General features: G+C 27.2%; 1 protein-coding gene across 1 annotated transcript; it reads left to right on the plus strand.

Moving 5' to 3' along the window:
- Window positions 1-9,302: 9,302 nt before the first annotated feature.
- On the plus strand, window positions 9,303-12,111 carry LOC109803964 (WAT1-related protein At1g68170). The gene is made up of 7 exons (XM_020365680.3): window positions 9,303-9,695; window positions 10,361-10,423; window positions 10,643-10,759; window positions 10,868-11,123; window positions 11,202-11,360; window positions 11,448-11,599; window positions 11,670-12,111. Exons 1-7 carry the CDS (start codon window positions 9,505-9,507, stop codon window positions 11,893-11,895), a joined length of 1,164 nt encoding a protein of 387 aa, XP_020221269.2. The 5' UTR covers window positions 9,303-9,504; the 3' UTR covers window positions 11,896-12,111.
- Window positions 12,112-14,777: the final 2,666 nt, after the last annotated feature.

Raw genomic sequence — 14,777 nt, forward strand, 5'->3', positions numbered from 1 at the left:
TAAGCTTAATTAAGTCACTTTATATTTATTTGGTTATAATATGAGATTTGTTGCGTAAAAAATTTGTTGTACAACAAATTTATTGTACATTTAATTTATTTTGTTGTATGTAATTTGATATTTGATTTTCAATAAATATATTACAAGAGTTATGAATATTATTATAATTGCATGTCCATTTTATTATATAATAAATTTGAGATTTGTTGTGCAAATAAATCAAATCAAATTAGTTATAATTTAATATATTTTTATTATTATTTAGGTACATTGATTTATGTAAATTTTTTAAATATTGAAAAAAATATATAATAGAAAAATAATTTAAAATACATATGCAAACTTTTTTTTTCTCCCTTTTTTCCCCTTTTTATTTTGTTTTTTTAGTCGATCTACCAACCCGTTTTAAGGTAGGATGAGCCAAGGTGTTTAAACTATTTTTTGTTTGACGAATCAATGACAAACCAAATTTAAATGAATTGAACTTACCTATTTTATCTTTCATACGAGCTAATTCCATGTTAATTTTAATTTGATCTTATTTCAGTATGCACCTAATGATTTGTTTTAAGATTTTCTCTCTCTCTTTTTTAAGAAGTTAGAAAAGTCAGTGAATTTAGATGGAATTATGAAATTGTAAGTAATTTATGAATTAGAGAAAAAAAAGTCTTGAACATTATCCTATTGTGTGAAATTAAATTGCGCTAATACTTTATATAGTACATATGCATTATCAAATGCAAACCTTTGAAGGGCCCAATTGTATGATATTAACCTAATGCACACCTTTTTGCCTTTTTTGTTTTTGGTTTCACCTCGCTTCCACGGCTCTTGAAACCCATCAATTACCAAGTGGCTTTTTGTTGTGACGCATGCATGGATGATTGGAGTAGGATAGCAACACTAACACTGCTTTTAAAATTTTATGTCATGCCACAATATAAGGAGGGTAAAAAAGGGAAAAGAAAAACAATGTGATGATATGAATTAATGAAAGGAAATTGACTAGGGAATTGGGGTTGCAGCATGCACTAAATTTATGATCCACCGGTAAAATACATGCATGAAGCCAAGTGGCTTTGTCATTGGTTTCCACCATAATGTTTAGGTTTAGGTGGCAATGGATGAATGATGACAAAACTCAGCATCAGCATGAGTTATTGCTTATATTGGAAGAGGCCAAGTTTGATTTCTGTGGCTGCTGTTAGTCATGCATGAGGAATTAATTGATGGAAAATTACATCCATTTAATAAATAGCCTTTCTTTGGGCTGAGTGGATGCTGACCGGAGGTGGAAACCTACAATTGAAGGACCATGCATTCATATATACCATTTAAATTAAGAAGTCTTTCACCCTTTCTAATTCCCTGCATTTGTAGAAACCTTGGACACTATCCTTAAATATTTAATGATTTTTTTATGTATTTTATTATAAGTAAATATTTTTAACATGTAAATTATATTATAAATAAATATATTTAGATCTATAAATTATAGTTAAGATTTACAGTGAATAATTTAAATTAAAAAAATATTATTTTTTATTTATTTGTAATTCTTTAAAGAAAAAAATTATTGAAATTTACTTTAGAGACCACGATGAAAGAGGTAGGGTGGATTGAAAGTGATTGAGGATTAAGGAGAAGAAAAATTACTAAATATGTATAATTAAAAGAATGACCAAAATTAGAGTTTAACTCTCCAAAATGTGTATTTTAATTTGTAATATGAAGTAATTTTACTAATATATATATATATATATATATATATATATTATTTTCTAACACTTTATTTTTTATAAATAAACCTTATTAGTTCTTTTTATTATATCTCTTACTTTTATATTAATTATCTCTCACATTATTGAAAAAAACACAGTATTTCATCAATAAAGATAGGATCAGAAAATACATTAAAATGTTCATTCATATTATAAAATATAACTATATTTAACTAATTAATATGTTAATTAAAAAAATTAGTTAATTTTAATTGATTTTACTAATCTTATTTTAAAATATTTTTTGATTAGTCTTTATTAAAACTTAAATAAAAAAATGATCAATGAAAATAAAATTTCAATTAAATGAAAAATATTTTGATAATAATTGATGTGATAAGATAAAGGTACTTAAGATTTGCTTAGATTTTAGCTTACTGTTCATAATATTTTTTGTTTTGACCGAGTAGCATATTGAAAAATGTTAAAATGTCAATCAAATGAAAAATGGAGAGAGTAATTTACTAAAATGTATGCTTAAGAATTAGGTTTATTTACTTTTTCTTTTTTTAATTTCTATTTTTTCTTTATTTATTGTTAGAAATATATATTACACTTTATTCAACACTTAAAACACACACAGCACTCATGCACGCACGTATTACTAGTGCAAAATATAGAATTTATGTCACGGTTTCCTTATCGGACATTAAAATATCTGTTTTAAAAAAGACATGGTAACAATTTTGAAAATAAGTCCAACTTTTTTACGTCGAACCCTTATGTAGTTCGACGTAAATTTAAAATTTTGCATCGGATCCCTATGTAGTCCGACGTAAAAAAACTTTTTATATTTTTCTGGGCGCCTTCGTCTTCTTCGCGTGTGCGAAGTTACATCTGTTTGAACTTTTTTAGACAATTTTCGGCGAAGGGTTGCTCGAGTACGTGGGGGCGTTTTGAGTGACGGCGAGTTCCGGCGAAGGGCTTCTCGTCATCCGTAGGTGATTTTGGATCTTTCTAACTGACTGGATTCCGGTGAAGAACGTTTTCTGGGTTTTGGACGATTTGAGGTTAGTATATATATGAATGAGTTTTAATTTGGCTTCCTTCCATTGTGTATGAATCTTGCTGGGCTGAGAAACCATAAACTATTATATGAGTTTTAGTCACGGCAATTTTCAGCAAAGGGTTCCTCGAGTACGTGTGGGTGTTTTCAGTCACGGCTAATCGGTTAACTTAACCGACATAAATTTACGTCTCTCGCATTGACGTCGAATTATTTTACGATGTAAAAAAGCTGAAATAACAGATATAAATTCTATATTTTGCACTAGTGCAAACACGCATGCACGCGCGCGCACACATATATATTAAATCAACCTATATTATTAATTTATGTCTAAAATTAGTTGTGTTGTTAATATGGCCATGAAAATATTGAATAGTTGTTAAAAAAGTGATATTTACATATTAATACAACACACAAACCTTAAAAAATGATTATTATAAGTTAAAAATCCGACCTTCTAACAACGATAACGCAAATAATGATTACGCGAAAATAAATATTGCAACAATAAGAAAACTTATACAAAATTTACAATACGGGATAACATTTGGCGTGAAAAAATAATAAATTTTATGGTCACGCATCATATAAATGGTTAGACACAAAATAATGTCAAAGACTAAATTGAAAAAAAAAGTTTGTATAAGAAATAAAACTCACTGTTTTTAATAATAAAAATTATAAGAGAAAGTTTGTACAAATGAGAAAAAAGATAATTAAACCTTAAAGAATGAAAACATTGGTGGATGTACGTCTCCATTCAAATTGATACTCAAGAGAGATAAAGAGGACGAATAAAAAAAAAAGGTATAAACACAATATATAACCTAACGTAATAAAGAAAATAATATATATGAAGAATGTATTTCGTATAATATAATGTTGACGTAAGAATGTATTTCGTATAATATAATGTTGACGTATCTGGGCTCCTTGTGCTTAATGCTTAGAGTTTACTATATAATGTATTTCTTAATGGAATTGTTTACTTCCTATACCATTCATTAACGATAACACGTTTAATTATATTTATATCGCAATCAACGTCACTCCAGTTGGAAGCACGTTAGCTAGAGGTTGCAAAAGAAAGTAACTTTTAAAAGTTTTAGCTCTCTTTTTTTTATTCAGAAATAAATAATGGAGTTCTGAGAGACCCCCACTAACCAAGTAACCTCACCCTTTCTGTTGCTTTATATGTATTGTGGTTTATCCTCGTATACTATGTAACATCCAAAATGGCATTTGCTTCTCCCATTAGATTAAGTCGAAACTCGAATGTGACAACCTCTGACAACGGTTCTAATTTAAAACACTTTCAGAACTATTTAAAAACTATCTCATGTTACAAACAACCATAGGAATTTCCTTTCCGAGAACATCCATCCCATAAGTTTTTCTAAAATTTTATGTAATTAACAATATAAGAAACAAGATCTATTGGCATTTGGCAGATCCCTGGAGCCTGTGTTACATTAATTCCCTGCCATACAAACCCACTCGGGATTAAATAGAATATTCTACGTGGCACGCACTTGAACTACACATATGCGTATGTATCAATTAGTAATTTAGAGTATTATTCTATTCCATAAGTCGCATCGAGTGGGAAGAATTAATTTTAAATGGTTTATTTTTTATTTTAAGGTTCTATATTAAAATAATAACTATCATTCATCACATTGTTTGAACTGAACTAATATATGATTTCATGGCAAATTTGAAGGTGCAAAAGAACAAAGCGTATCAAAATATTTTCATTTCATGTTTTTAAGTTCAACATATTGCATATGAATAGAGATGAGGTATACAGAGAGAGACCTCTCAACAATTCATAATTGAGATTCATGCAGCTGTTGTTGAGTACTTGCACTGTAGACTCGTTTGTCCACTTGCTATAGTGACATTTTTGTTTTCAAATTATTTATCTTGTTATGATAATATATCATTTAAAAAAAAAAATTTAATTAGTGTTTAAATTTTTAATAATTATTCTTTATTAAGAAAAAATATAATGATAACTTATATTTTTATTTAAGAGTAATTTAGTCTTATTATCATTTTTTAAAACATTAACTTTTATTAATCTTTGTGTAATGTATACTGTAAACAAAATACTTATTAATCAATATTCGTTAATTAATCCGATTGCTGCTGCGACCTATAATGCTGTCAAAGAGTTTTCCTTTAATTGAGAAATTTTTAAAAATTAAACATTTAACTTGCGTATTATATATATTTAAATATTAATTTATATATATTTTAATGAAAATTATAAGAAATTATCTCTCTAGATAGATATAGATTGAGTTTCGATATTTCACTTTAATTAGTTTCAAATTTCTACCCATTCTAATTTCACATCGACTAGAATTAGGTAATTAAATAATATATAAGTAAAAAATAACTCTTACCTTACAAGCCAGTTTTGTAGGATTGAGTTATGCTTAAACTCACTATTCTAAGATGGTATCAGAATTATCCTAAATTCTAAAAAATGGGTCACCCACCATTAATACATGCTCATGCACCTATCATTTATCCACGTACTAAGCTTAATAGTGCTAGATGTGAGGGAGGTGTATTGAGAAAAAACCCGTCTCTATTTCAAAACATATTTAGTATTAGAGTTAATCACCTATATATATACTTTCAGTGTAAAAAAATTTTATACTGACAACCAATCATATCTTTTAATAGTGCCTTTTTTATTTTTAATTTGATTAAATAAAAAATGACATGACATTACTAATGACATTACTAAAAGATATGATTAATTATCAATATAAAAAAAATTTATACTGTATAAATAATTAACTCTTAATATTATATGCCAACTTATTTTTCGAAAGACTAGTTTTAAACCTTAAGATTTGATATGATTTAGATTTGATATTTATCCATTAAGTTATCAATCTTATCAATCAACATAATAGATTTGATATTCATTTTAGATATGTGCAAGGGGTGACGTTGTTGGAGAAATCATTAATAGTAGTATAAATTTGTAAGTCATTTTTAACTAATCCTCGTAGATTAAATCTTAGATTTAGTAGATAATATTAAATTCATCAAAATCATCTAACCTTTTTTATATTATTATTATTATTATTATTTAATAAATATATTTCATTAATTTGTATCCCCACTTTAATTGTCTTTTTTAATATTGTTTAAATTGTACTTTTGATTCTTTTATTTATTTTACAAATATGTAACTTTAGTTATCATATATTAAAATAAAAATATTTAGTCTTTCTATTTTTATAAATAAAAATTTTCCATTCTATTACTAATTTGATATTTGTTGATGATTAAATTTTAACATTATTTGATAATATGTTACTACTTAAGTGTTATAATGTTTAATAACATGACTTATAAACATAAAAATTAAAATAACTTACAAAAAAAATTTATTTATAGTTATGTTAATGAGTGATTGGTATTTTATTTTATTAATAAATTTTATTTATAATATTTTTTAATTTTTTTTCTCAAATATTATGTCACTAAATGTTATATCATTTAAGTATAGTTAAATATTATAATTTAACAATTGATAAATACCAATTTGATGAGATAACTAAAATTTTATATTTTTAAAATTAAAGGGATCAAATATTTTTATTTTAATATAAGAGAACCAAAATTATAAAAATAAAAATAGAGAAACTAAAAGTACAATTTAACTTTCAATATTTTATTAATTTCTCTTGTTTAATTACGTGCTTTTATTTTTAATTTTAAAATATTAGCGATTTATTTATTTTTAGACAAATATTGTTATAGGGTCACAACTATTAAAAATGAAAAATATTTTTAAAAATACAAAATATAATTAAACATAATTTACTATGGATTAACAGTAAATTTTAAATAAACTATTCAAAATTTTATAATTTTTTGAAACTTATTTACATAAATAATCAAATTTTAAGATATGACTTATATAAAATTTAAGAGAAGTTTTTTTAAAAGGTATTATCTATATAATCAACATCTATGTATAAGACACAAACAACTATATTATGCCAAAGTGTTTTTAATGATTTATTTTCAATAAGAGAATTTTTAGAAATTTATTTAACATCATATCTAATTTAAATTTTTTATTTATAAATTAAATTTTAATATTTTTAAATTATCAATAAATAAAATAATCTTATATTATAATATAAATTATTTATCATAAATATAAAATATAGTTTATATATTTAAAAAATATACTTATTCAAATTTTAAATATATTTTCTATATTGAAATATAGTATTTATTTATTACATAATTTATTTTAAATTTTAGTTATATATAATAAGCATTTAATTTGTATATTACACATGTTAAAGTATCAGTTAGTAAAATGATAATAAATAAAATAATATAATTAAGATTTTTTATTTTATTATTTAATTTTTTGTTAAAAGTATTTTTTCTTTCATTTATGATAAATATTTTAAAAATTGATTAACAAACTTAGTTAAAAATAATTAATATTGTTTTTGAGAAAATATATATTGCCACTCTCATGTGTTTATTATCATTATTACTTGAGGAATTTGTTTTAAAAGTGTTTTTATTGTTATGTTTACTGATTAATAAAATAGAAATGAGTGTAGTGTTCTTGTTATATTAGTTTGACTAAAACAATTATAGCAACCTAGGTTATTATGGGATGATAAAAATAGATTAAAAAATAAGGAACTGTCATCATCAATGTTTATTTTTATGAAAAAAATATTTAAAAAATCATAAAATAGAAAATGGTCATCAAAAATCAGATTTTTGAGTTTGGGAGTCGATTACATGTAAGGAAAGTATTAGCACCTCACAAGATTCATCCTAAGACGATTACCTTTAATTAATTAAATAAATTATTTATAATTTATAAAATATTTATCTTACCTTAGATTATTCGAAATTAACTATAGCAATCAAATGTATTTTATTTAACTAGTGCATTTATTTTATAAAAAATCAAAATTATTATACAAAAAAGATAATATTATTTTTGGGCTCGACAAGATTTGTTTCTTGTTCCTATGTATCTCCATATGCAATCGAGAATCAAAGTCACGTAGTTCTTTGTAGAAAATATTTGTGTGTTGATACATTTTTTAATTATCTTTTAATTTTTTTATTAAATTTAAGATTCTTGAATTGTCTCAGCTTATTTACCCTAAAATATAAAATTGACTGAGGTGTACACAAAAGTCAATTCAATAAAATATTTAATTTTAATTATAATTATTGTCATTATTTATTATGGTACAAAAATATAATCTTAGTTTAATATTTCAACCTCAGAAAAAAAAAGTTAAAAGACATCAAGTTGTCACAACTTGTACCTTAAAACTCATAGATTAAAAAGATGTCACATCTAATTAATCATTTTTCAAATAAAGTTTTTGTCATGATAATTTTAAATATTTTATTAAAATGTTGAAATGATATTTTTTTTTAATTTTTATGATGTAAGTTTTATATTTTTAACTTAAAAATACTTTAAGATAACAAGTTGTCACAATTTGTACCTTTAAGTCTAAAATACTTCATTTTAACATCTGTGAAATAAATTATCCTTTAAAAAAACATAACAATTAAATTATCACAATTTGTATTAAAAAAATTATCCTTTTTTTAAATCTTATATAAACATATGTATATACACTCAATTTCATTTATTAATTATTTCAAGATTCATAAATATTTTATAATGTTTTATATTATTATGATTAGTGTAATAAAAAGAAGTATAAAACAAACGTGTACAATATATTATTATGGTGTAGTGCGGTGGCAATGGCAGTGGCAACTATGGTGCACCGCACCACAACTACGACGCACTACAACACAACTACCAAGCACCACTGCGAACGTCGCGCCCCATCGCGAGCCACCGCATGCATCGTGAGCCACCGTGCGCACTACGAGCCACCACACGCACCACAAGCCATCGTGCATCACGAGCCATCGCGCGTCACTATCCCGGGCCACCTTGCACCTCATAGATTAAGAGTTTCAGGTTTTTAAAAGAGTTAATCACCTATACACTGTCAGTATAAATTTTTTTTACACTGGCAACTAATTATATATTTTAATTGTGCCATGTTACTGTAAATACATTTACTTTTAATAGTGACATGACATAATTAAAAGATATAATTGGTTGTTACACTGACAGTGTATAAGTGATTAACTCTTTTTAAAATAAGTTTGAGTTTTTTTAAAATTAGGTGAACCAACCCGTTTAACCCACCAATCCGTGGTGAGTCGTGCGTGCGAGTTCAATTTTTTTAAGCTCACTAATAAATAAGTCAGGTTAAGTTAACTTACCAAATGATCAACCCGTGGTAGGCCAAGCCGGATTACCCGTTTTGACAGCTCTACAAAAATACTATTATAAAAGGATGTTTCAAATAATAAAATAAAATAATAATAACAGATAACAAAATACTTTTATGTGTATCTAATAATTAATAAATACTACTGCTACTAGTATCATCAACTAAAACTAAAGTGGCAAACATTTGAACACTGCCTCTTTTGTGGTTTGGAATCTACACTGTCCATATATAATGCTCCTCTCCTCTGTGATGTACACAACATAAACGCGTCTCTGTTTCTTTCACGTGTCTTGTAAGTGAAATTTTGCAGTAGTTCGTGAAACCAACGTTTGGTGGAAGTTGTGGAGGCAGTGGTATATACTTATTAACGATGGATATGTGGAACGTGGTGCATGCATTAAAGCCAGTTCTGCTTATGGTCATCGTTCAGGTGGCAAACGCTTGGGTCAATGTTCTTTACAAACTCGCCCTTAACGATGGCATGAACTTGAGTGTCATTGTTGCTTACCGTTATGTTTTCGCAACAGTTTTCATTGCTCCTCTTGCTTTCATCATTGAAAGGTTCTTCTTCTTTCCTTATCTTCTGTTCTTCCTTTTACTTCACGTTACGCTTATTTTAACATCAAAACACTTGTGATAGATTCAACATGTCCAGTTCCTTTACTTGTTCATCTTCTAGACAAATTCATATTATCAATCTTTTTCTATTTCATGATCGTGCAGATTATAATGATCCAGTTATGATATATGAATATAATAATAATATCAATAAAGCAAGCCATGACAACTTTTTCTCCATTTATACTTTTTCTTTTTCCGTGAAAAATGAGAAACATTTATGCATGATAGAATGACGGGACGAATGATTTTTCCTTTTGAGAGTCAAATCTGATTTGAGAATGACTGGTTTTCTTGTGTTGCTTGTAGTTTAGAAATTTTTAGAAGTCTTAGTGGGTACCGCTGTTTGAGCAGACAGATGGATTTAATCAACCCACCTAAAATGCATAGGAGTGAAGAATTTTTATTTATTTATTTATTTGATAAGTCGATAATTAAGTTTATTTGTATGACATGTCTTTTCATGTTGATGACTGTTTGAGATAAATTAAGAAGCAATAACAATAGTAAATGGTACCCACTCGAAGAAATTAGAAAGATAGAGACGAGAATAAATATAAATAATAATAACAAAATGGATATGGTGTTTGTTGAGAATGATTTTGCAGGAAGACGAGGACAAAGATGAGTTGGTCGATACTGTTTCAGTCATTTCTATGCGGCTTAATTGGGTTAGTAATTTGTTGTTTATTGATATATGCTCTGTAATGCTCGTCGTTGCGATTCACTTTTGGCTGTGCCTAGAGTCGTAACCATATAAGGAACTCCTTTATTTGGACTATTGCTTTTTCATTTTTACCTAAAAGTTTTTGGAAAGTTTAGCTTGCTAGGGTTCATTCCCAAGTTTTTAAGGTGAGCAAGTGTTAGGATTTAATTTAATTAATCTGCAGCGGTGCGTTGCCTCAAAACTTAAACATGGAAGCAATTGCTTTAACTTCTGTAACGTTTACAACGGCCATATCGAACCTGGTTCCAGCCATCACCTTTATGATATCCCTCTCCTTCGGGTAAGAATGAATTGATCAAAGTGTTAGATAGTTTGAGAATATGTATAAAATGTGGTATTAATTAATTTAAATAAAAGAAAATGATAAGTGTACGTTTCATGTGTTGAGATTGGAGAGATTAAATTTAAGAACAGGAGCAGGGAAGGCGAAGATAATTGGAACGATAACCGGAATCAGTGGGGCAATGATACTGACTTTCATTAAAGGCCCAGAAGTGAAGATGCTGTCTTTCCATGTTAACCTTTTCAACCACCGAAACGGCAACGTCGTACATCCTCACCCTTCTTCTGCCGTTATGACCGTATTTGGCGCTCTCGCCTCTGTCGCAAGCAACGTCTCTTATGCTCTCTGGCTCATCATTCAGGTCACTTTAGTTAGTGCGTCTCACTCTCACTTTACGCTTGTCGTTTAGATTATTTAATTTCCAATTTTGGTTTCTCAGGCAAAGATGAGTCAAAGGTACCCCTGTCCTTATTCCAGCACTGCGTTGATGTCTCTAATGGGAGCACTGTTATCCATTTCTTTTGCTTTTTGCGTTGAAAGGGATTTTAGTCAGTGGAAGTTGGGTTGGAATGTTAGGCTTCTAACTGTCGCTTATGCGGTATAAGGCTACACTATTTGATAAACTAAGGTTACGTTGCATGTTAATTATATATATAAGTGAATTAATATGTGATTATTGGTGTAGGGTATAGTGGTTTCTGGAGTGATGGTAGCTGCGATTTCATGGTGTGTACGCACGAGGGGCCCATTGTTTGTCTCCGTTTTTAGCCCTCTAATGCTTGTGGTTGTGGCTTTTGCTGGATCCACCATTTTGGACGAGAAGCTATACCTTGGAAGGTATGCTTGTCATTGGTTATGTTTGGTTTCATTTTCAACTGCTAACTTGTTTGATCATGTATAATTTCAGCATCATTGGATCAATGTTGATAATTTGCGGATTATACGTGGTTCTATGGGGCAAGCACAAAGAGATGAGAAAGAATAAATCTGTTCCATCAGAAAGCACCAATAAACCTGACTCGGTTCAAATAATGATCAAATCTCGAGTAGAAGAGAAAAGCAACGATAATGAACATGCATGGGAAAATGGAAATGTAACACATATATACACTACAAGGCAAGAGCATAAGTGATATCTCATCATCCTGTACAATCTACCCAACATGCTGTGGCCATATTTTTCTAGTGTTGGCTAATTAACTTCATTTCCCTCCTCTTCGTCTTTCTTTTCTTATGTCATTGGTTTCTCTTCGAACCAAATTATAAAAACAAATTAAACTTGTATTCAATTACAACTTAGAAATGCATTTGTTGACGCTATATATAAGATCATTCCAAATTATTTTTAACTCTGATGGAGATAACTTTATCACTTTTACTTTTAGTAGCACTGTAACAAAAAATCATCGATAAATGTCGAGTTAATTTATGCAATATTTGTAAATGGGCTCAAAATAAAAATTTTCTCGTGATCATGCATACTGACCATGCATGTTTGAATTAGTTTATTTTCTTATTTAAAAATAGTTTTAATTTTTAAAAAGTAATTTTTACTGAAAGAAAAAAAGCTTTTTCAAAGATGTAGTTGATGTTAAAGATACATGTTGCAAGGAAAATAATTTTTGGACATCTCTTAGGTGTCTACTCCTTGCGTAGATAGAATTATAAGAAGGATTAATAATTGATACAATATGTGATGTAATGTAACATCAAAATAAATTAAAGATTAAGAAGTGTTAATAAAATGTTATTATTTGCGAGTTTCTAAACATTACCACCGTAATTGCAAAGTCATTTGTGAGCTTCAACTTTACCTGTGGGCTTATCAATGAATTAACTCTTATAAAGTTATAATCATATAATACCGTCACAAATAAAATTTTGTTGAAGGCCTAAACTTATATGTGTATAGGCTTTTTTGCCACCGCAAATGGGCTTTTTCTTCATAGATCATTTGTAGTTGGTGTTTTTTTATTATCATGGAATCACTATACGTGAACAAAAATAGGGTGTTTGATGGTACTTTATTTGTAAAAAAATAAAATAAAGTTACTTAAGATTTGCTTAGATTTTGGCTTACTGTTCATAATATTTTTTGTTTGACTGAATTTAAGTATAAGAGGAGTAGCATATTGAAAAATGTTAAAATGTCAATCAAATGAAAAATGGAGAGAGTAATTTACTAAAATGTATGCTTACGAATTATGTTTATCTACCAATTTTTTTAATTTCTATACTTGACAATTTTTTAGAAATATATAGTACACTTTATTTACTACTCAAAACATACACGCACACGTAGGCACGTACACACGCACGCGTATATATATATATATATATATATATATATATATATATATATATATATATATAATCAAGTTATATTATTAATTTATGTCTAAAGTTATTTATGTGTTGTTAATATGACCATGAAAATATTGAATAGTTGTTAGAAATATATAGTACACTTTATTTACTATTCAAAACATACACACACGCACACGCACGTGTATATATATATATTAAATTAACCTATATTATTAATTTATGTCTAAAGTTATTTATGTGTTGTTAATATGACCATGAAAATATTGAATAGTTGTTAAAAAAGTGATATTTACATATTAATATAACACACAAACCTTAAAAAATATTATCATAAGTTAAAAATCCGACCATCTAACAACGATTACGCAAATAATGGTTACACGAAAATAAATATTGCAAGAAAATAATCAGACTAAATTGAAAAAAAATGTGTTTGTATAAGAAATAAAATTCACTATTTTTAATAATAAAAATTATAAGAGAAAGTTTGTACAAATGAAGTTTTTTTAAGTTTTTTTTAGGAAAAAAACTACATCTCTTTATTGGTTATTTTTCTGAAGTTTTAATAAGAATTAATAGAGCAGATAATAATCTAGATTCATTCATAAACATCTTTTTCATTAAAAAAAAACTAATATTTTAATATGTGTACTGCATGAGATATATTATTATTTCTATATAAATATAATTAAAACATAAATAAAATGATATATTTTAAATATATGAATTATATTATAATTAAAATTTATAATAAATAAATATTTTTAATATATAAATTATAATTTAGATTTGTAATAAATAATTTAGATTTTGGAATGTTTTTATTTTTAAGTATTAACATATATATTCTTTAAAAAAAATTAAAAAAAAAAAGATAGAAATTGCAGAAAAATAAAATGTAAAATTGAAATAAAATTAAGTTTACCTAGAGACACAAGTCCTGAGCAATGACATTATGTTTCTTGGCAAGTGTATGAAATTGTTTAAATAGTAAAATGGAGTGTGTGAAGTGTTATATCATATATGACAGGAGGCTTACATAATACTGAGTCAAGTTTAATTCTATTGTATTTATAAGGTTATAACAATTATAAGCAATACAGAACCCCTACGTGAGTAGCTTCACGTTCACTACGAGTTTGATGCGGGAAGGGGAGACAACAGAGGTAGGAAGATCAATTGTAAATAATTTTATATAATGTTGATTTTTTAAGTAAATAGTTATAATTTGTAATTAATTAAAAGAAGGTGTTACAGTGTGTCATGCACGACAGATCTTTACTCATGGAAGAAGAAGAAAAAGAGGAAAAAGAAGAAAAAGAGGAAAAAGAAAGTGGCATTGCTACCAAAAATTGGCTCCGACGGCGATGGACGGTTGTCAGCAACGCTCCATGACAGTATACGGTTGTGGATGGCCGGGAAGAAAAGGAGATTGAAATAATAGAGTATGGAGGGTGGAATAATATATTAATATAAGAGATAACAATTTTGGTGCATGATGGTAGGCTCCGTTTATTTTTCTATTTTTGGACCTGAAATAGTCTTCACATAATACAGGAGAGACTCCAATTCAAGTAACCTTTGAATTAAACGACTCATCGAGATTCAACTGGAGTACTAGTGTTTTGTTATATATATAATTTTTTGTAAATATTATTTTTTTTTTGGTCAATTAATTCAATTACTT

This window comes from Cajanus cajan, chromosome 1, assembly GCF_000230855.2.
Source record: "Cajanus cajan strain Asha chromosome 1, NIPB_CcT2T_4, whole genome shotgun sequence".
Classification (NCBI taxonomy): domain Eukaryota; kingdom Viridiplantae; phylum Streptophyta; class Magnoliopsida; order Fabales; family Fabaceae; genus Cajanus; species Cajanus cajan.

Bases quoted from the DNA above. Each gene is read 5' to 3' on its own strand.
- LOC109803964 (XM_020365680.3), top strand. From the start codon at position 9,505: ATGGATATGTGGAACGTGGTGCATGCATTAAAGCCAGTTCTGCTTATG. The intron at 11,361-11,447 runs GTATAAGGCTAC...TTATTGGTGTAG, and splicing joins TTCTAACTGTCGCTTATGCG to GGTATAGTGGTTTCTGGAGT. The intron at 11,600-11,669 runs GTATGCTTGTCA...GTATAATTTCAG, and splicing joins GAGAAGCTATACCTTGGAAG to CATCATTGGATCAATGTTGA.